The 21,186-nt window shown below is 40.1% G+C and overlaps 2 protein-coding genes across 4 annotated transcripts in view; one reads left to right on the top strand and one right to left on the bottom strand.

Moving 5' to 3' along the window:
* The window catches only part of SLC30A7 (solute carrier family 30 member 7), a 46,612-nt gene extending 43,965 nt beyond the window's left edge, over window positions 1–2,647 (bottom strand). Inside the window, exon 1 of the mRNA XM_061633837.1 lies at window positions 2,633–2,647. The gene's annotated coding sequence lies outside the window, so the exon portion shown is untranslated. The remainder of the gene's footprint in view (window positions 1–2,632) is intronic.
* EXTL2 (exostosin like glycosyltransferase 2) lies at window positions 25–12,661 on the top strand. 3 transcript variants are annotated; one of them, XM_061633845.1, is made up of 6 exons: window positions 25–213; window positions 2,787–2,914; window positions 4,559–4,632; window positions 7,878–8,305; window positions 10,114–10,184; window positions 11,756–12,661. In XM_061633845.1, exons 3-6 carry the CDS (start codon window positions 4,628–4,630, stop codon window positions 12,245–12,247), a joined length of 996 nt encoding a protein of 331 aa, XP_061489829.1. In that variant the 5' UTR covers window positions 25–213; window positions 2,787–2,914; window positions 4,559–4,627; the 3' UTR covers window positions 12,248–12,661. The 3 variants fall into 3 exon arrangements, with proteins under 3 accessions (XP_061489829.1, XP_061489830.1, XP_061489827.1); XM_061633846.1 differs by lacking the exon at window positions 2,787–2,914; XM_061633843.1 differs by lacking the exon at window positions 25–213 and having other exon boundaries at window positions 2,724–2,914.
* Window positions 12,662–21,186: the final 8,525 nt, after the last annotated feature.

Raw genomic sequence — 21,186 nt, 5'->3', positions numbered from 1 at the left:
CTTTTCATTCTCTGGAGAGGCGGAGTCACCCAGCGAGTGCTTGTGTAGAGCTTAATCGCAGCCTGGACGTGACATTCGGAAATCTAAGTGTTTATTAAAAAAAAAAAAAAGCTATACACCTCTGAGGTTGTGTCATTCTACTCCGAATCCGCGGCTTGGAGGAGGCGAGCACACTGCATGTTCATTTCCTTCAAGTAATCAAGTGGACTTCAGGTAATTATTCCTTAGCATGTTTGTTTTGAAGTAAATTCCACATCATTCGGTGGAATTTCCTTAGTAAATGTAAGTACAATTGCATCGCTCTGTATCCACTCAGAAGTAGGTCCCATTGAGTTTAGTGAGGTTCATTCAATGGGCAAGGGGTTAGGATTGCAGCCATATGATCTCAGCCTTATCAGAAGAAAGGATTAATCCCTTGCTCTTCACACACAATTCCCTCATAACTGTCAGCATGCACCCGGACTCCCAGTTCTCCTCTATGACACAGGCAGCATGCTCTACAACCCCCAAACAGCACTCAGAGTGCTGGTGCCAGTCCCAGCTGGAATACAGCTCAGGATAGGCCTAATATTTCATTGGCTGGGTGAGAAAATTCAAATAACTCCTGTTCCTGGCCCACTCTCACTAATTGTTCTTGCACAGCTTCTTCATATCAAGGCAAGCTTACACAGGTCCATGAGTCAGGTCTTCCATTTTTCCACCCTTGGAGACCACTCATATACAAAGGAAGGGCCATAGCTCAGTAGCAAACAATATGCTTTGCGTGCAAAAGGTCCCAGCTTTAATTCTTGTGACATCTCCAGGTAGGACTGGAAAGCCCCCTATCTGAATCATAGCAAGTTGCTGCCAGTCAGTGTAAATCAGGGGTAGCCAATGTTGTGCCCTGTAGATGTAGTTGGACTATAACTGTCATTCCTAACCTGACTGTTGGCCACGCTGGCTGAGGCTTATGGGAATTGGAGTCCAACAACATCTCAATGGACCAACGGTCTGACTACTTATTAGGCACCTTCCTCTGTTCCTGTGAAGTTAGACATGAGTTTAGGCATGCCTAACTCTACATAGGATGAAAACTTAATGCCAGCCCAAATCCAGCGATTGAGTCACTCATCTCGCCTTGCAAACTCACCTGACCCAGTCTTTATGGCATTTTCACAAGTGATGTTAAACACTTTCTTGTACTTCATGTATACTTTGTGAACGTTGCTAATGAACTATATAAAGCTTCTAAAGTTACCAGTGTAAATTCTATGTTTGAGTTAGACACATCATGGGAAATGTAAAGCTCACAGCACAATCTGATGCAGGTATTCAGTGGGGCTTAATAAGTGTACATAGGATTATAGCTCAGACTCATCTTGTGAAAACTAGCTTACAAGTTTCGGAAGAGACATTAGTAAATATATACACTTTGCTTACTCCCTCTCTTCTGCTTAGTTCATTGTTTTTCAAACTGTCTTCAAAAGCTCATGGGGTTTCCTGGACGAGAAATAATGGACAAGCTTCCTGAAAGACATCTTGCCCACCACACTTGCTCTTCCTTTGCAGTGTGTATCCTCAGGAGAATACTGGGTGTGTTCTATGGCACACTTTCAGTTTGTGTGTGCACAACATACCTGGCTAATGACTTGTGTAAATTCATGGATGCTTATTGTAGTTAAACAAGTCAATGGGACATTTTTGCTTTAATTAGAAACAAAGAAGCTAATTACATATCTATAAATCAAACTACTGTACATTCCCAACACTGCCTTTAAAATCTGTACATCTCTGCAAATAATTTCCAGAAATGTATTTAAAAACCTTAACTTGCTCCTCTTACACTAAAATATTGTATCACCTTTTCCATTATTGCAGAATCCCAAAATTTTAGTAATCATTTTTTCTTCTTAAGGATTGCACTGGATTTTTCTGTTTTTAAGGATTTGCTTGTATGTTTGGTAGGCAAAAGTAACAAAGAAATATATAACACAGTGAGCATCTTTGCTGCAATTAACAAATTGTGTGCCAAGTTTTGCTCTTTTAACAGGAACAATTGTCTAGTTATCTAATAATGATATGTCTGGTGTTCCAGGGAAAAGATCACTGGTTATTCAAAAGATGACCCTTCTTAGCACCTCTGTCCAAAAAGGCTTAATGTGAAGGCAACCAAAATGGAAATGGACTGCCTTCATTATTAGGAATATAGGAACAGAATGGGAAAGGGCCACAGCTCAGTGGTAGAACATCTGGTTTGCATGAGGGTTCCAGATTCAATCCCCGGCAGGTCCAGGTAGGGCTGGGAAGTGTTCTTGGTCTGAAACCCTGGAGAACTGCTTCCAGTGTAGGCAATGCTGAGGTAGATGGACAAGCTGTCTGATTCAGTATAAGGCAGCTTCCTATGTTCCAGTCTTCTGCCCACTTCTTTACAAGAAACCTTCCCACAACTAACTTCTTGAGTCTGCTCTGCCACCATGTATGTTTCTTGGGCCCATACTACTGCTGGCCTGGCAACATTCAGAGAAGCTCAGGTAAAAAATGAATTTGTCAGAGAAATCGTACATGAGCAGTTTCTTATGGCGGCAACAACAAAAAAACACAAACGTATTACTGAAAGAGAAAATACAGTATATTTCACTTTAAATAAATTTACCTAAGAATCCCGCTCGCCAACAGGCGGGATCTGGAGGAGGAGAACACATTCTTCCCACAGGAAGCACAACGCAACAAAAAGGGAAGAGGTTGCGGGTGTTAGTACAACCCCTTTTGCGTTCCTCTCACGCTGCGATGGATGTTTTCAATTGCAGTTGATTCGTCAAATGGTGCAGCTCTGGAGAGCTGCAGGTCTTGTTCGCGTCTTTTGGAGCCGCCCACGAAATCTCGGCTGGTCTCTTATGCTGATGATGTGAATTCACGCTCGGCCCATTGATTGCAGGTTAGGAGACAATCTGACGTCCTGACAAAAAAGGAACGAGAGTGGTAGTATAATGTCATAACGGGGCGAGGAGAGGCGTTTCATGTTTAGCAAGAGGCGAGATTGTATGAAAAGAGATGTTTATATGTGTACGATTTAAATCGAAGCCGTGCAAGAGAAACCAAGGGTGCAACCCAATATGCACTTTCTTGGGAGTAAGTCCTATTGAACCAATGAAGCTTACTTCTGAGTAGACATGTATTGGATTGCAGCCTAAAGCTGTCGGTTAAGAAAAAAAAATTTGCCTTTAATGGTAGGGTAAGAAACACCATTTCTTTACCTCACTGGCTGTTGTTTTGTGTTTTGGGGTGTGATTGTTGTTCTTGATTAAGGGGGTGGGGGTGGGGGTGGGGGACAGACCTGGGGAAGACTTTTAAGGTTTTGCAATGTTATGTAATAGCCTACATATTTGACTTCATCCTGCTTTGCTCAGGTCATAGGTTCAGGCAGCAGTGGCAGAGAGTTGAGCCCCAACACTGCAGGAGCATTAATGGATATTGCTTTACTATTATTCCTCCCCCTTGGGGGGGGTTGGATTGCCTGCAACCCTTTTTATCTGAGCTGCTTCCTACACAACAGTGGTATATAAGTGTATGTGTGCGATTGCTATTCATATTTAGCCACCCTTAAAATGAAAATCAATGCACTGATACCGAGGTATTCTTCAGCATAAAATAAAAGCATCCATTTGCAAGACAAAACATGTAATGTAATTGAGAAAGATGCATGAGAAGAGAGAAAGGTGGTGTAGCTGCCATATATGCACATCATAAGCCAGAGTTGTGGACTTACTATGGTTCATCAGGCATGAGCAATGCCTTGGTGCACACTACATGATAGCGCTCTCTTTGCTCCTCTCTTAGCACGAGTACGAGAAACAGCCCAGGAAGCTGCAGTCAAGCTTGGATTCCCATTGCATCTGAACCAGGGATCATGGTTTGTTCGTCCCTGACAAGCCAGGATTTCTAGCAAGCCTTTAAAAATGGTTTGTTTGCTTATGAATCTTGACTTGTTATGGAGCAAAGAGCCATGATCGCAGGTTCAGATGAAATGAGAAGCCAAGGCTAATTGCAGCTCCTTGGTTTACTTTTCCCATTCATACCAAGGGAAGAGTGAACTTGGAGCAATCAGGCAGTGTGTACCAGCATGCTGATTGTGAACAGTAATCTACAATGAAACAGCAACCTTAGTTTATTTTGGCATGCAAATGTGGCCAATGGATGTTTCACATAGTGAATTAGGATTGGGAGTTTGATCCTCAACATAGTTGGCTGTAATTGTACACTTACAGTGCCACCCTATACATATCTACTTAGAAGTAAATCCCACTGAGCAGTGGGACCTGCTCCTGGAAAGTGTGTAAAACTGCAGCCTTAGTTACACAATGAGACATAAGCATGTAAAAATGATGGCAGAATTGCATACATTATTTGGAAGTAATAGGAGGGATTTATAAATTCATGACACAATATATTTTCTCTTCCCTGAACGTACATTAGCAAATTTGTCTGGTAAAAGTGTCACCTACATGTTCGCCTGCTCAGTCATTTTATAGAGGCTAGCCTGTGAGAATGCATAACTGTGAATTACTTCATTTTCCAACAGAACTGAAGGCTATCTAAAGCAGAGTTCCCTGCCACCCTAACAAATAACATTCAAGCTTCCAGTGCAGGAATGAGGTGAGTTTTCATACAAAATATATTCCGCTTTTGAAGTATGTTACAAAAGTACTTTTGAGACATTAAATTATTGCCTGTGCTTCTAACTCCTGGAAGAAGAAAACGTTTTTATAAACAAGAATTAGGAAATGATTACTGCAATTTGGTTTGCTGTATTACTGAACCACAGTTTGCCTGCTGGAGCCCTTCTTATGTGCTTTGCTATTGGATCTGTCTTTGTATGTGATAAATAGCAAGGTTAAAAAAGGATTGTATCCAACTAAATTCCACTCAGAGTAGATCCACTGAAATTAATGGACCTAAGTTAGTCATGTCCACTAATTTCAGTGGGTCTACTCTGAGTATGACTAATGTTGGATACAACCCTATGTTGCTAAACATAATTCTGCCTTGCAATCCATGATTCATCATCATCATCCTTCTATCCCGCTCTTCCTCCCAGAAGGAGCCCAGGGTGGCAAACAATGGACAAAACACTGAAAACATCTTTAAAAAACATCTTAAAAATCCATGAATTCTTTATGTCAGGAGTGGGGAACCTTTAGTCCTCCAGCTGTTGCTGAACTACAATTCCTATGAGCCCTAGCAAGCATGGCCAATGGGCAAGGATGATGGGAGTTGTAGTTCAGCAACATCTGGAGCAGTGTTTCTCAACCTTTTTTTATTTTTTTGTTGCTGGACTACAGTTCCCATAATTCCTGACCATTGGCCATGCTGACTGGGGCTGATGGGAGTTGTAGTCCAGCAACAAAAAAATAAAAAAAGGTTGAGAAACACTGGTGGAGGGTCAAAGGTTTCCCATACTTGCAGCAATTCTTAAATGTTGTAGATCTAAGTCTATTACTCTTTGAACAGGAAATTGGGGCTTCTGAAGCCCATAGTTGCCCGCAGCTTCCACAGAGAAGCCTAGCCTAAGTAGCTTCTTCTCCATCTCTCTTATCCAACGAGTGACATAGGAATCTGAAAGCAGTAAGAAGAGATAGCTACCAGGAGCTGCCAGGAAGTGTAACCGTAGCCACCATTTAAAGGCATCAATCCATGCCTTGCATTCGACTGATTGAATACCCACTTCCAGATAAATAGCTGCGTTCCCCACATAGGAAGGAAGGCCCAGTAACTTCCTAAAAAATACAGACTGGACTCTTTCAATTTGGGCATTAAATCCCAATATTCAAATAGGAATACCATAAATAAGTTGGGCCAGAGTCTTGGCTTTGTAAATTTGAATTGCAGAAGGGATAAATTTACCACCTTGCATAAAAAAGAATCTTAGGATCAGCTGCTGACTAAAATTTGCTGAGTCAATTGCCTGTCTTTGTTGTTCAGACCAAAGTCCAGTGCTCTGCGTTTGTATTCCTAGATATTTTATATGGGCAACTTGCTTAATGATGTTGCCATTTAAAGTCCATTTATATATTTTCCAAGCTTTAGAAAAAAACAAAACTTTAGACTTGCTATAATTGATACTCATGCTATTCTCAGAGCAATATTCTCAGAGACAAATAGTATGTTTAGCCCAGTTCTGGAAAGTGATAACAGTACAGCATCATCAGCATACAAAAGTAAGGGTATTGGACAGTTTGGGAGCGTGGGAATCGACACAGCAGAGATAAGAAGCCAAATCAGTTAAAAATAAATTAAAAAGAAAAGGGGCCAAAATACAGCCTTGTCTTACACCTCTTGTAGTTGGGATTAGGTGCTGCTGCAGAGTTGAGTGTCCTAGCAAATATTTTGTGCCTAGTGGCATCTATGGAGATTCTGAGAACATACTATAGGCTATACCGATCTTTGTGTTCCTCAGAGGAGACCCTGCTGAACATACCATGGCACATGGATTGTCCTCTAGAAACCTTGCAGAAACTGGCCTTTTCGGTAGTAGCACCAGCAACCTGGAATACACTCTCGAAAGAGATTCAGGAAGCTCCATTGGTTGGATATTTAAAACATCAGTTAAAAACCTGTCTGTTTACTTAGATCATTTTCTGTTGTTTAGGAAAGTTATCCTATTTAGCTGCTGATTGTGTTTTTAAATAAGGGATTTTTTATCATGCGTTTGTTATTTTCTGATTTTTTAAAATTTGTAATATTTCATGATACTTGTATAAACAAGCATGTAATAAAAGCTACCCTTCCTCCTTTTCCGTCAGGCCACAGTTGGTAAAACAGGATCTGGGTTGGACCACTGCAGTCTGGGGTTCACGTAACAAATGTCCTCCATTCAAAATACTGTCTTTTCCATGAACAGTTATTATTAGAAAAAGGGTTCTAGCTTAACTTCCTCCCTGTCATTAATTGTTGATTGAGGGGCAGGTACAGAGGAACCATGCAAGTCTCCACTTGTATTCTGAAGTGGTCCAGGCCAGCCCTAACTTTGCCACCTCAGTGACAGCTAGCCCTGAGGGTTGGCTCCACCACCTCCTCTGACAGCTCCAAGGATTCTTCAGCAGGTCTTTCTCCAGAAGACCCATCAAGGGGATCCCTATAGCACTGGTTCCAGCACTGGTTGCCTACTCCTTAAGGTCCTTGATCTGTGGAGTGCCTGGTTAGCCCTCTGAGGACTCGTTGTCTGGCACCAGGTCAGGGCTAAGCAGAACAAAGTGTTGCTTTGCATAAATCCTTGATGTGGCAGAGTATTGCTCTGAAATAGAACAATTGGGTAATTTTGCTTCTTTTCTCTCAGAGCGCATTTCTTCACTTATAAATTATTGTTGTTTTTCAGTTCCAAGTTTATCCATTTATATTGACGTACCCATTGCTTATTTTTGAATCACCTTGAGCCTTCATTAATGAGCCATTAAAGCTTCAGTTCCCACATCTAAATTGGATTGTTCTTCTTGATTTAAACGATCATGTTTGCCTAAGCACAAATCAACAATGCATGAGCAACTCAGACAAGTGGCACACGTGGTTCATATATAGAGAAGGAATTCAATTTAAGTGGATTTATACTCAGCATTTGGCGACTGAACTTTTGCTCATATCAGGTCACCTCTTATATCAAGCACCCACTATGCTGCTCATGCATTGTCTGGTTTTTAATTATTATTTTTAAACCACCTTCACAGTCAAACATTCAACAACATCAATATGTTGCAATTTAAGACCCATAGTAAACTCTCCACTGACTTATCAAAATCCATTTGACTTTAATAGATAGTTGATGTTGATCTTGTTTTCTGCAAGGTTTGCCCATGACTGACTCCCCTTCTTCTCCTCCCCACTCCACTTCTTTTTTAATATTAAAGGTTTTATCACACCTGCAAGCTACCTGGAAGAATTATGGGGATCCGGCTCCTTCACTTCTCTTCTGTTGTGGTCCTTCTGTTGCTCCTGGTGGCAGGGGCATTAACTGCTTTGCTGCCAAATATTAAAGAAGATAAAATGCTTAATTTGCGGAGGGAAAGAAAATCCCAGAGCCAGTTTGCCTCGGATTCATTTACTCTCATTATGCAGACGTACAATAGAACCGATCTGCTGTTGAAGCTTTTGAATCATTATCAAGCCATCCCTCATTTGCACAAAGTTATTGTTGTGTGGAATAACATTGGAGAGAAAGCACCTGAGGAAATTTGGAACTCCCTGGGACCACATCCAGTCCCAGTTATCTTCAAAACCCAAACAGTAAATCGCATGCGGAACAGACTTCAGGTTTTCCCTGAGCTGGAAACAAAAGGTAATTATTGCCTTACCCTTCTTCCCCATGCCCCCCCCACTGCTCTAGGGACCATTACTGCTTTGCAACATCATTCCTATTTGGAGGGGGCTGGCTATAATTAAGTGTTGTTTCTCACAATGTAGCTACAGTGTCACATGACAACTTCCATGGGTAAATGAACCATCACAAATCAAAAACTACAAGCAGAATTTCCATATCCCCTCATGTCACCTAAAGCTACTGACGTTGCTAAACTTCGTAGTTATTTATCTTGGTGTATTAACTGTTCCAGCTCGTCATGCTTAGCTGCATTGTGAGACAAGCAACATGCCCCCCAAGAGCCCTGCTCCAGCTCAGAATTTAAACCAAGGCAGTTCTTCCTTTTTGACACCTTGAATGCTGCAAAGTAGAGGGCCAGGTGCTAGGGAAAGCACTTCCCTAGAGTCTAGGACCCTGCAGTTGTAGTGTTCAAGGTCCCAATTAGGAATGGAGCCCTCTCAGAAAAACCTCCAGGGAGACCTTCTCAATATTGCCACCATAAAGTAAATGGGAAGGGAGCAGTAGGGGAGGCTATGACGATCAGTTGGGGAGGGGGGCCTGCAGATAAGGTTGGGGAAGTTGTTCAGATCCCATCACACTCCCACTGATGGTGGGGGTGTCAGATAACTAGTTCTGAATTTTGGAATCTGCCCGTGAAAAAAACAATGAACCTATTTTCTGGAAAATTGCTGAGTTTGCTGAGCCAAATTCCAGATCAATCCAAGGAGTTTTCTCATCTTTGCCTAAAATGCAGGTGCTGATAGCACATTCAGTTGTGAGTCAACAATGAATGAGAACTGAAGTGATGTGCATACACTTGGGAAGCAGCCCTGAAAAGTCAACATTCCTAAGCCAAAGAGCTCTGTATTTGTCCTTTTTTCATGTGAAAGTGAGCCAGTCGCTTCCTCCTCCTCCGCAGTATTCTCACAGTTTCTTCACTGACCCATCCTGACTCCCTTCCTCCAGCATCTACTCTTTCATTCTGCACTCTGTCCTTAACAGTGGTTGCCAACATGCTTCTTCTAACAGCCTCCACTACACCTTCTTTTAACCACTTCTCCGTGCCTCTCAGCTAACCCAGTGCCCCTTTCCCTCTGCCCAGTCTGTGATTCCCCTGGTAACTGTGCCTCAGGCAATCCTTCAGTTGTGGTGCCACCATTCTTCTCGCTATCATCATCAATAGCAATACAAGGCTAAAGCTGGAAGTCCTAAGCATATCTGCTAGGGAATAAGTCCCAATGAACAAAGTGGAATCCACTTCTGAGTATAAATGCTTGGGATCACACTGCACAGGATAGCCATAGGAACTCAGAACTAAGTTCCACTGAATTTAGTGGGGCTTACTCCCATGGAAGTGTGTTATAGGACTGCAGCCTCAGTGTATAATAGCACACAAAAGACTGTTTCATCAACTCCTGTTCATTTTTGAGAACTACCAAAGAGCTGCACTTCAGCTGTTGGCATCCCTTTTTGAGCATCCTGATACATATATTTTTTTAAAAATTGTTCACATAATTCAAACCAAGTTTGCAAGACCTTGAACTTTTTAAAAAGGCTGGGGAAACGCTATTCTGCGAGAGCAAAACAGTTTTTTCTGAGTGAGTTTAGCAAAGCCGCCTTTGGCTTTCCGCATATTGAGGTTCATCTCTTGCCTCACAAAACAACCAGAATCTTCTGGGTTTTTTCCTAGCAAGAGTACTCACAGATTTTCTAATTTGTCATATGTGTTTTGCTAAGTAATGCCTTTTAATGTGTGTGCTCATCAAAATGCATTTTTCTCTGTTCAGCTGTTTTGATGATGGATGATGATACCCTAGTTAGCGCTCATGACCTAGTTTTCGCTTTCTCCATTTGGCAGGTAATATCTGCATTCTGTTTTGCATACCTTGTTTTAAAGTGTATTAATTTTTTTTTTTTGTATTCCTCTATAGCTGCATAGTTATCTAGGAAGCCCCAAGGAACAGAACGGGGCATAGTTCAGCATGGATATGGATATGGTTGTATTGCATGTAACCAGGGCCGGTTCTAAAGGGCGGCCAGTTTGGGCACTGGCCCGATGGCCCCTGGAGCTACAGGGGGCCCCTCAGCCGCCCCTCCACTCCCCATCTGTGCTCTGTGCTCCCCCCACACATCTCCCCACTTACCTGTCTGCTGTCTTTTACTGTTGCCCTTAACAAAGATGGCGGCTGCGGTTTCCCTAAGGTACTGAAACCCCTGCCGCCATCTTAGTTGATGGCAGAGATGCGCGCGCGTAGCACGCATGCGTGCCATCAACAAAGATGGCGGCAGAGGCTTCATCCCCTTAGGGAAACTGCAGCCGCCATCTTCGTTAAGGGCAATAGTAAAAGACAGGAGACAGGTGGGGGGGCTGCGCATGCGAATACAAATGGGCACACACGCTGGGGCCCAGGGCAACCTGATGCCCAACGGCCCTGGCATTCCTGGAGCCGGCCCTGCATGTAACAGTGATTCCAAGAGGTGGATCGGGACCTAATAGAGGGGTGCAAGATCTTCTGCATGGATTTCAAGTCTGCTAGATGTGTGCTGAAGACAGTGGATTAAGTTACACTTCATTGATCAGCATCTGGAATGGAGCAGATTCTGAAAGAGAGAGACACATATATGGGGTTGCCAGCAGGTTGCTCCAGTAGGCTCTCTTATTACATCACATACAGACCATTATTGGAAGGGCCCCTCCAGATGCACATTCATGATGACTTGTGATCATGATACTACCAGGGAGGTCACATGCAATCCTGCTTTCAATATTGTTTGTGCTTACAAACATTTTGGGGGAGTCATACTGCTTCCTTTCCAGTTATTGCATGTCCTGTAACTTCCTGCTGAAATCCTGTAACTTTTTATACCAGAAATGTTCTAGTTTATTTTTGTCCTGCATTTGTTGCACTATAGCCCCTCCAGATGGCATTAATAGACTGCTATTGTGTCAACAATATGTTGTAGAATACTACAATAAAACACCACTCTGGAGAGGCCCAAAATCTTCTGCAAGATCTGAGGCAGGCAACTTCACTCTTTGGTGGTACAAAAATAGGGCCGTGTGCATACAAAACATATGTTTTACCACCAAGCTGGGGCTATACCTTAGTAGCTGTAGATTCAATATTTTTTATTCCAATTTGGCATTGTAGATTTTCGTGGGTATCGTATGTAAATCAATATCCCTTTTGTCCAGTTTATGGGTTTGTGCATTGTATCCATTAGACAGCCTAATCAGATAATGTTTTGTTACCTCATTTTCCTTTTATTCTATTGTATACCTATTATTTGTACACATAAATGTGTACAGTTTTATTGTCTACTTTTCTGCACAATTTATTCCTAATTTATTATAGTATCCTCTGCAATTGTGCTAATTAACAAGGCTCTGAATAACAGTCTTATAAGATCTTCTCTTTTTCTTTACAGCAATTTCCAGATCAGATAGTAGGATTTGTTCCTAGAAAGCACTTGCCCAGCCTTTCAGGAATATACAGCTATGGAAGTTTTGAACTGCAGAGTCCTAGCAACGGAAATGGAGACCAGTATTCAATGGTTCTAATAGGAGCAGCCTTCTTCAACAGTGAATATCTAGAACTCTTTCAGAAACAGCCTAAAGCTGTGCTTGCCATGATAGATGAGACTCAGAATTGTGATGATATTGCCATGAATTTCTTAGTAGCCAAACATACTGGGAAGCCTTCGGGCATGTTTGTGAAGCCGGTAGACATCAGGAATTTGGAAAAAGAGAGTAACACCGGCTATTCTGGAATGTGGCATCGGGCAGAACATTTGCTCCAGAGGTCTTACTGTCTAAATAAATTGGTTAGTATCTATGGCAACATGCCCTTAAAATACTCTAATGTTATGATTTCTCAGTTTGGCTTTCCAAACTATGCTAATCACAAGAACAAAATGTAAGAACACAATGCCAGAAAATGCTTCAACCTGCTTCCCAGCAATTAAAATGGTGAGCTAAGTAGAGAAGTATGTATGTATGGAATCAGTAGACTGCACATTATTTGGAGCTTGTCTCTGCAAAAGCTCTCTGAGGATATGATGTCTAGGTGAAGCATTCCATCTGTGCTCAGCATGCAAAAACTTCATCAGCTGGAGCAAAAACAACAAATAGTCTTGTGGCACCTCAACTACTAACAAATTTATTATGGCATAAGCTTTTGTGGACAACTGTCCATCTCATCGATTGTATGAAGTGCTATCTTGAGTTACAGGTTCATCTCTTTAGTCGACTTTGTCATTTATCCCCAATTCAGTAGCTAGTCAGCAAACCACCTGCAAGAAGATGGATCATCATGCTAGGAATAGAGGTGCATTCACATGATCAATGTTGCTAATGCATCTCCTCCAACAAAAGCTGAAAGTTCACGGAAAAACACATTACTCGCCATCTTCACTGCATATATTTGTGTTAGAATTTGTGACCTAAAAGAAGAAAAGAACCGATTCTTGTATTTTCCCAGCAGTTCTTATTCTTCACAGACAACCAGACCAGTAGTTATTTAGACGTCTGTACACGACTCTTCATTTGCACACCATAAGTTACTCATAAGAAGAACCCTGTTGGATCAGATCAAAGGATCATCTAAGTCCAGCATTCTGTTCTCACCATGGCCAACCAGATGCCTATGGGAAGGCTGTGAGTAGGACCTGAATGCAACAGCATTCTTGTGCTCCCTAGCACCTGGTTCTCAGAGTCTTGCCACCTCTGATACTGGAGGTTGTGCTTCGTTCCTGGTAATCATTAATCTTATACTTCATGAATTTGTCTACACTGCCTTTTAAAGCCATCGAAGTTGGTGGCCATTACTGCATCTTGTGGACGTGAATTCCATAGTTTTAACTATGCACTGTGTGAAGAACGTTCTTTCGTTTGTCCTGAATGTTCCAACATTCAGCTTCATTGGATGACTCTGAGTTCGTGTTATGAGGGAGAAACATGTCTCCTTATCCACTTTCTCTATTCCATGCATAATCTTATACACCTCTTTCATGTCCCTCTCCCTTACCTTTTTTCCAAACTGAAAAAAATGCTTTCCTCCCCTCGCACCTTCAAAATAATAAAAAGAAAAAAATCAAATATTCAAAGCCAATCCCCACATTTTTTGGTTTGTGCAATGTGAGGCATTTCCCCTCCACTCAGTATAGTTGTTTTATCATTTTGATATACTTTTGCTACACTTTGCAAGCCAAGGGCTGCAATGAATTGTTTGCTGGAGTTTTGGATTCTGGCATAGCTATAACACACATCCAAGCTTGTCCAACTTGTGCTTTACTTCCTGTTCTTCAGTTTGAAATGCCCATGTGTCTCCAATGAAAGTGAGCGATCAGGACTAAAATGCAGCTTCAACGTCTGTTCTCTTTCAAAACCTATGGAGGCAGGCTCTTTAGGAATCTTTGCATGGAAATCATAAAGCAAGACACGAAGGTAGGACAAATGAGATAGACGTTATGAAAGGAGGAGGGAAAGTCTTAGCATTCTGGGTCACTGGCTTCTTGTTCTTAAAGAGCTGTGGCCTTGTATCCAGTTACACACATGTAAAGATGGGAGAGAAATTCAATTCGGTTCACACTTAAAGGCAAACCTGCCCAATTTGCACTTTCTGAAACAATACATGAACCAAAACACAGCCTTCCTTCAATATTCACACTTCTCTGAATTTTGCAATGCAGTTCTCCAGCCAAACTGTGTGTAACAAAAAATGCACATACCGGGGTAAAGTGTGCATAAGAATGCATATATTAGTGAAAATATATTGCAAAAATGTGTATATTAGGCAAAGTTGCATACAAACATGTTTGTTAAGAGAAAGGTACACTAAAATGCCGATGAATTTTCAGAAGGACTTTTTAAAAAGAGCAAACTGATGTGGAAATACGGAGAACTGAATTTAAGATTGAAAAATTGAGAAACTGAAAGAAACCGAAATTGACAGATCCATCCCTTCCTACATATGTAGCACTGGAGCTGAGTCCTAAAATCTGGAGAGCCCGTATGTGCACAGTCATGGGTTTTTGCTGACTTATCCCACAGCAACAACCCTGCCCACTGCTCCATAAATATACAACCCACGTTTTAATGTCCACTGTGTTTAAACAAATTTGGTATTAGAGGAAACCTGCTGGACCAAAAAATACATATAAATGGAAATCTCTAGTTGTGCACATGAAGATCTCTTTATTTGATCAGCATGATTAAGCATGCATAACCGTGTCAAATTACAGCCCATAGCTATGGTGCTGGACCTGTAGAAGCTTGCAAAAGTCTAGACCTGGTCTGTATAACATACATCCCCAAGCAACACAACAGAACAGGATGCAAAACCAGGACTTGTATCAAGCATCTGACAGGCTACAGCCAACCTGTAGTTCAAATGCACTTCTTTGTATGGTGTCACAAGTGTGTCTTTGTTCAGCATCATGCAGATATCTGAATGGCTGATTGCTTCCATTAGGGAAAAAAACTTAGTGCTCGGCTCTAGATTTAGCTCTGCTTCCCAGTACATTAAGGGTGCCATATTTCTTATTTATATTCATTCAAATAAGCTTACTTTTATGTCTGAGTTTTGTATTTTTATTTCTTCTGTTCAAGAAATGAGCCAGAAATGCACTGCTTTGTTTAAAATAATTATGTTATTTAATGCAATGGCAACTAGTTGCAGGTGTGGCTGTCTATTGTATTTGGTTAAAAATGTATCCACCCCATCCCCAGATATCTTGTGTGTTTTGCTCTTATATTCATTTGCTGATGGGTTTTTTTTGTTCTTTATTTTCTAACAAAAAAGCAAATAAAGATATGTAGTGATAAATATATTCTCCTTATTGAATAAAAGGACTTAGACTGAAAGCAGGTTGACATATTCTACACCTGTTTGTTTACTAAATAGCCCCACTAAGTTAAGTGAGACTTACTCCCAAATAAATACGTATAGGATTGCAGCTATGCAACCTGATCAGAAATGAGTGATCCCTAGTTTGGAAACTAGAATTGAGCTGCACTGCTCGCATGATAAGTCCCACTTGGGACTTATTCCTGAATAAGTGTGGCAGTGTACATCCCCATGCTCATTCCAACTTCCCTACCATTGAAATGTGCATTCCCCAATCATCTCAATCATGCTGGGAAACAAGACAGACTATTCTTCATAAATAAAAATCAGTTGTTGAGAACTGTGCACAGTGACATAGGTACATGGATTGATGTCACCCTAGCTGGTATGTTCTCTGGGTGGGGACTAATCATGCTTCATTTCAATCAAGGCTTAGCTCTACACCTGTGATAGGAGATACATTAATGAATTGGCCAGGGTATCGCCTATAAAAAAGGAAAACCTTGCATTCGCTGCTAGAATTTTTCCATAAACTTTTAAAAAGCTGGCTCGTAACCAGGAAACGCCTAATGCAGCTAATTCATGTGACCATTCCCTGGATAGCCTTCAAAAACAGGACAATGAATTCCCTTGCATAATTTCAGGGAGTGTTCACCCTTTCCGGGCTTGTAGCTATTTTCTGGAAACTTTCTACATTACGCATGTGTTACTACTCTTGTCCTCTGTTCCTACAGGCTGACAAGAGAGATCCTCTAAGCATGTAAAGAATGCATTTGCTTTACCATGAACAACCACAGAAACAGTGTGGTCCAGTTAGAGTGTTCAGATGTGGAAAATCCAATTTAAAGCCCAGCTTAGCTAAGACATTCAGCAGGTAGCTTTGGCAAGTCATTGTATCTCAGAATAACCTAGCTCACAAGTCACATCATTTTTATTTACTTGTAATAAAACCTCAAATCAGTTTACAAAAAAACTGTTAGGCTAAGGCTGCAATCCTATAATGGTAATGGGACTTACTTCTGAGTAGACATATATAGGATTGTATTGTAAACCACTGCTTTAAGTTCTGCAGAGAAAAGGCAAGATAGCAGATTCATCTAGTAAATCTTAACAGACTAGCCTGTTTTACCTGCGATTAAGGAGCAGTGCTTGTTTGTCTTATAAGCATGGGTCTTACTTAGATGCTTGATCCTCAGCAACAAACTTTTATACAAATAAATGATACACATTGTGGATTAAGCTGGTAAGACTTGGTTTGTTTTGAGGTCAATGAATGAGCTGAGCATAATCCTAAAAGGGGTGGGGGGAGAATGTTGTATAGCCTCTTTCATAAGTCCAGGAAAATGTTTTCCTGTGTAATCCTGTATTTCGTTGGCCCATATTTAGGTATGAAAATAATGGTGGTAGAATTATTTCCTGAGGGCCGCTACTTAAAACAGCTGTCACTATTTTTGCTAGAAAACAAGTTTTTGGGTCTTCATTCAGTATCACTACTCCATTGCTGAATTTTCTCAGTTTGATCAGCAGATGTCACTCTTAAGTCTTTACAGTGTAAACGAAGACCACTGAAGAGGCTGTAGTTGAAGAAGTGTGAGCCAGGGATATATCCACAGCTATAGGATTATGCTCCAAATGCTAATATATAGATACAGAATATAAATATAGGAAACATAAAGGATAATTATCCAAAGTCTAGGAAAAGTCAATCAAGATCGTCATGTAATTCCAAATACTATTTTAACCTGTATATTTAACACTAGAATGTTTCCTTACTGACTTTTAAAAGGTTTTATATACTAAAGTTACAAATGCAGTATTTTTGCCAGTTCAGATAGACAGCAAATTAATCAGAAACAGCAGTCTGCATCAGCTGCTGCTTCAACCAAGTACTGGCTGAATAAACAACATAACTGATGGAGTACAATGATTTATTGCATAAAGGCAAATTGAGGGAAACTATTATTGAAAGAGAGGGAAGTATACTAGAAACGAATTGGAAAACACCACCTGCAACATGCAAGAAATGAACAAAAAAAATCAGGAAGAATTTTCTGATGGCAGTCAACAACTAGCTGGACTTTCACTGTCCTAACTTGACATGTCAGGAGAGTCGTTTACTTCTGTCTTTAGTAGACTTGATATTGTGGGTTTTTCATCTGAGCCAGGTTCACAGACCAATCAGATGCAACAGAAGCCTGGCAGTTGTGCATAATAGGCTGTCCTTAGCTTAACAAACCATATCTTGGTTCCAGTTTCTAACTGTCACTGAGGATGCAGGTGCCAGGGAACTGAAGGAAGAAGGTGAAGTCCTTGATATTTTATCATTTTAATTCATAATTTGTCAGCTGTGCCTAAACTCTCACCTGGGAACAGCACTCCAGGTTTCAGTGTCTTCCTATACCATGGGTTGGGATATTTTCCAGCATTTGTGTTGGACTAATAACAGTTATGGCAGTTACCTGTATTGTTTTTATATCTTCAGTAAATGATTACTATGTCTAAAGGGTGTGTGTGTAAGAATGTACAGGAAGAAAGAAGGGATATTCACAAGATCATATTTTTATTACTTATTCATTTAAAGCACTTATACACTGCCTAATATTTCAAAAAGCTTTAAGTGATGTACAGTCTAAAAACAATATATCATTAAAACAAAAACACAGCCTAAAACCAGTAAAACAGCAATATAGAAATACATAAAAGCAAATAAAACAGACACTAAAATAGGGTCCAATCTCATGGGTCAGAGAAAGCCTGAGCAAAAAGATAAGTCTTCACAAGATACCGAAGCAACTGATGGTTGCTGCTTTACATATGACAGAAGGAACAGCATTCCACATTACAGGAGCAACAGTGGAAAATGCCAATTTTCAGGTCACCACCCTATGATGTTCTGTAGGGTGCGGTGCCACAAGTAGAATTTCCCCAGATTATCTAAGAATTTCCCCAGGGATCTTACAGGTGCACCCAGAGGCAGGCAGTCTTTCAGGTAATCTGGTCCTGAGATGTTCAGGGCTTTATACATTAACAACAAGATCTTGAATGTATATTCAGAATAACCACTATATTCTAGATTTTAATCTTGAAGTACCTTTAGAAATGCTTATTTGTCGACTTCCGGGAAGGGTGACTTAGCCTGTGCCTGCTTTTGAGACGGGCTCCTGCCTCAAAAGAAGCTTATTCAGATATATCAGTCAGTTTTTTCTTTTTTTTTTGACTGATTAAACTTCTCCCGGGTAGGGAGAAACGAAGAGATTAACCTCAAAGCCTATTTTTGTTGGGACGACCAGATCTCATTAATTTATGGGACGAGGTCCAGCCGACGAAGGTGGGACGGATTTTCAACAGCAAGCTCTATCTGTTAAAGCGAACGTTCATCTTATCTTCTAAGAGAGAACGCACTAACAGGCAAGCACCCTTCTTTCTATATTTTTCTTTTACTTGACTTAAATTGTTGCTGTTTAAAAGAGATTTGCCAGATTGATCGGTTTTTGACATCTCACTGGGGAGCCGTAACTTCTCTCTGCTACGCACTAATTAATAGCTTATCTCTGTTTTTGTTGCAAAAAGCTGTCCTGGATTTGCATTCTAAAGATATACACAGAAGAGGGATTTCTATTCCAGATTTTTATTTTGAAAAATATTATACTGTTTTGAGACTACTCTCTTTTTGGTCTATTTTATTTTGACGAATCTGTTTCTTGACGATTGCCATTAATTGTTTTGATCCTGGGAACTGCATTTTGTTTACTTAACTATTGGAGAGATAAGGCTGTCTGCTCTGTTTATACTGTGATGTCACCAAGTTTGGAGTATTAACCCAATTGTTGCTGAAATAAGAAGTGGTTTTCCTATATTTTTCTTTTAAAATGGCAATTAAGAAAGTGGCTGAGAATCTGGAAATAACTATGTTTCAGAAAATAATGGATGAGATTGAGATAACGAAAATTGAATTGAGTAAAATGAAGCAGGAGATTAAAGATATAAGGGTCCCTGTGAGAGAGGTGACCCTGGAAGGGGTCCCTGTGAGAGAGGAGACCCCGGAGATTGGAACAGGGGTCCCTGTGAGAGAGGAGACCCTGGAGACTGGAATAGGGGTCCCTGTGAGAGAGGAGATCCCGGAGATTGGAACAAACGTGGAACAGGAACAAGATTTGGAGTCTATGGACTTTAGAAATAAAATCTATTGTTTGGAACTCAATGTTATCTCTGAAGAAATTAATGAAGATTCTAGAGATAAAGTTATCAATGGCATGGATTATCTTCTGGACTGGAATGATGTGATGGAGCCCAATATAGAGAAAATCTATGGAATTAACTGCAGCCATGTGACAATGGAAAAACTTTTAAGAGATGACCCAGTGTATTTTGAAAAAAAGAACAGAGATATGATTTTACAGCAGTATTTCAGCAACCTATTCAGAATGGATGGCAAGAAAATATTTGGGATAGAGGTAATTCCCATCAGACTCTTACTATATGACTATGGCTTTGACAGCAAGATTATTATGGAATACTGATAATGGAAGATTGGATATTGAAATTACTGGACTTAACAAGACTACTGAAGATGGAAGATGGAAAATGGAACTAATAGAGATAATAGAACAATGGCTACTGAAATTACTGAACCTAACAGATTCTGATGTGATGGATTAATTGAAATGTTTATTTTGACTATGGTTATGACAATAAGATTATCATAATTAGTAATGAGATGGATTAATCGATATGCTTATCTGGAAAAAAAAATTGATAGATATATTTCTTAAAGAATTGAAACCTCTCTTTGACTTTTTGTGGAAAGAATAAAGTAATGTTTATGAGATTTGATGATTAAGTAAGATAACTACTGGAGGAAAGTGATTTTATAATATGACTTAAGAGACAGGATTGTTTTATATTATAGACTTATAACTGATTTGATCTTTGACAAATGGGAAGTCAATATTTTACTCTTTATTTTTTATTTTTGTTTTTTTTTTTCTTTTTTTCTTTTTGTTTAACTATTTTTGATTTTGTTTTTTGTCTTTGAATGTTTTATGATTTTGTCTTGTATGTTTTATGAAAATCTGAATAAAAATTATTGAAAAAAAAAAAAGAAATGCTTATTTGTCCAGTTTAAACACTGTTTGCAGTAGTGGCTTATTTTTTAAAAAAAACAACAGGATAGTCAACTTAGAAACTTCCACTGTACCATTGCCTTTGACTGCACCTGCAGATCTTATGTATCGCTGTACTGTGGAAAACTTCACATTGATATGTGCATATAAAGCTGCTGAGCACACAAAGAGGTCAGGCTATGTTTGGTCAGTTGGCAATCCTATATTTTTATCACTTTAACCACTATAATTGTAAACAAAAATATGAGGTAACTATGGAACACCCCTTCTTACCTAGTGCAGGATTTTTTCCCACAGAAACAAGGCTGCAATCTTGTTTCCACTTACATAAAAACAAGGCCCATTGAGCTCACAAGGGCTTTTGAATAAAAATGAATGCGATCACATTGTATGCTAGGGATTACTGAATATGAGCTAATCGCCTTTTTAATGCCCAAGAAGTGATAGAAAGGGCAGCTGTGTTTTCTACTCTTTCAATTTATGGTTACAAATAGAGTGAGAATGCTAATCTATATTTAATAATTGGGAACATGAAACAAGGTTGCTAGACAGTGCTAATTAACAGAAAACAAAATAAAGGTTGCAATTGTGCGTGTGTCATAACTACCAACCAAAGATTGGACGTGCCAAACACAAAGCCAAAAGAGCAAATCATCGTCTCATTGGCCTCAGTGTTATATTTTTGAAGGGCTTATATGGAGGATTTGTATATAGTATTTCTAATGTTCATGGATATATCCATGCAGTATTTTTCTGGAAAATATCTGACACAGCCTGACAGACAGAACTTGATGGTCCACACCATCAAGTACGTCTTCACATACTTGAGACTAGAGAGCAGCAATACCAGTATTATTAACATGTGTTAGGTACTTTGTTATTCTCACAT

The sequence above is a fragment of the Rhineura floridana genome, chromosome 6 (assembly GCF_030035675.1).
Source record: "Rhineura floridana isolate rRhiFlo1 chromosome 6, rRhiFlo1.hap2, whole genome shotgun sequence".
Classification (NCBI taxonomy): Eukaryota; Metazoa; Chordata; class Lepidosauria; order Squamata; family Rhineuridae; genus Rhineura; species Rhineura floridana.
Note: the sequence above shows the minus strand (reverse complement) of the source record. Positions and strands in the feature narration are given on the sequence as shown.

Coding starts and splice junctions, on each gene's coding strand:
- EXTL2 (XM_061633846.1), top strand. Junction 8,306..10,113: donor CCCTGAGCTGGAAACAAAAG/GTAATTATTGCC, acceptor TTCTCTGTTCAG/CTGTTTTGATGATGGATGAT. Junction 10,185..11,755: donor TCGCTTTCTCCATTTGGCAG/GTAATATCTGCA, acceptor TTTTCTTTACAG/CAATTTCCAGATCAGATAGT.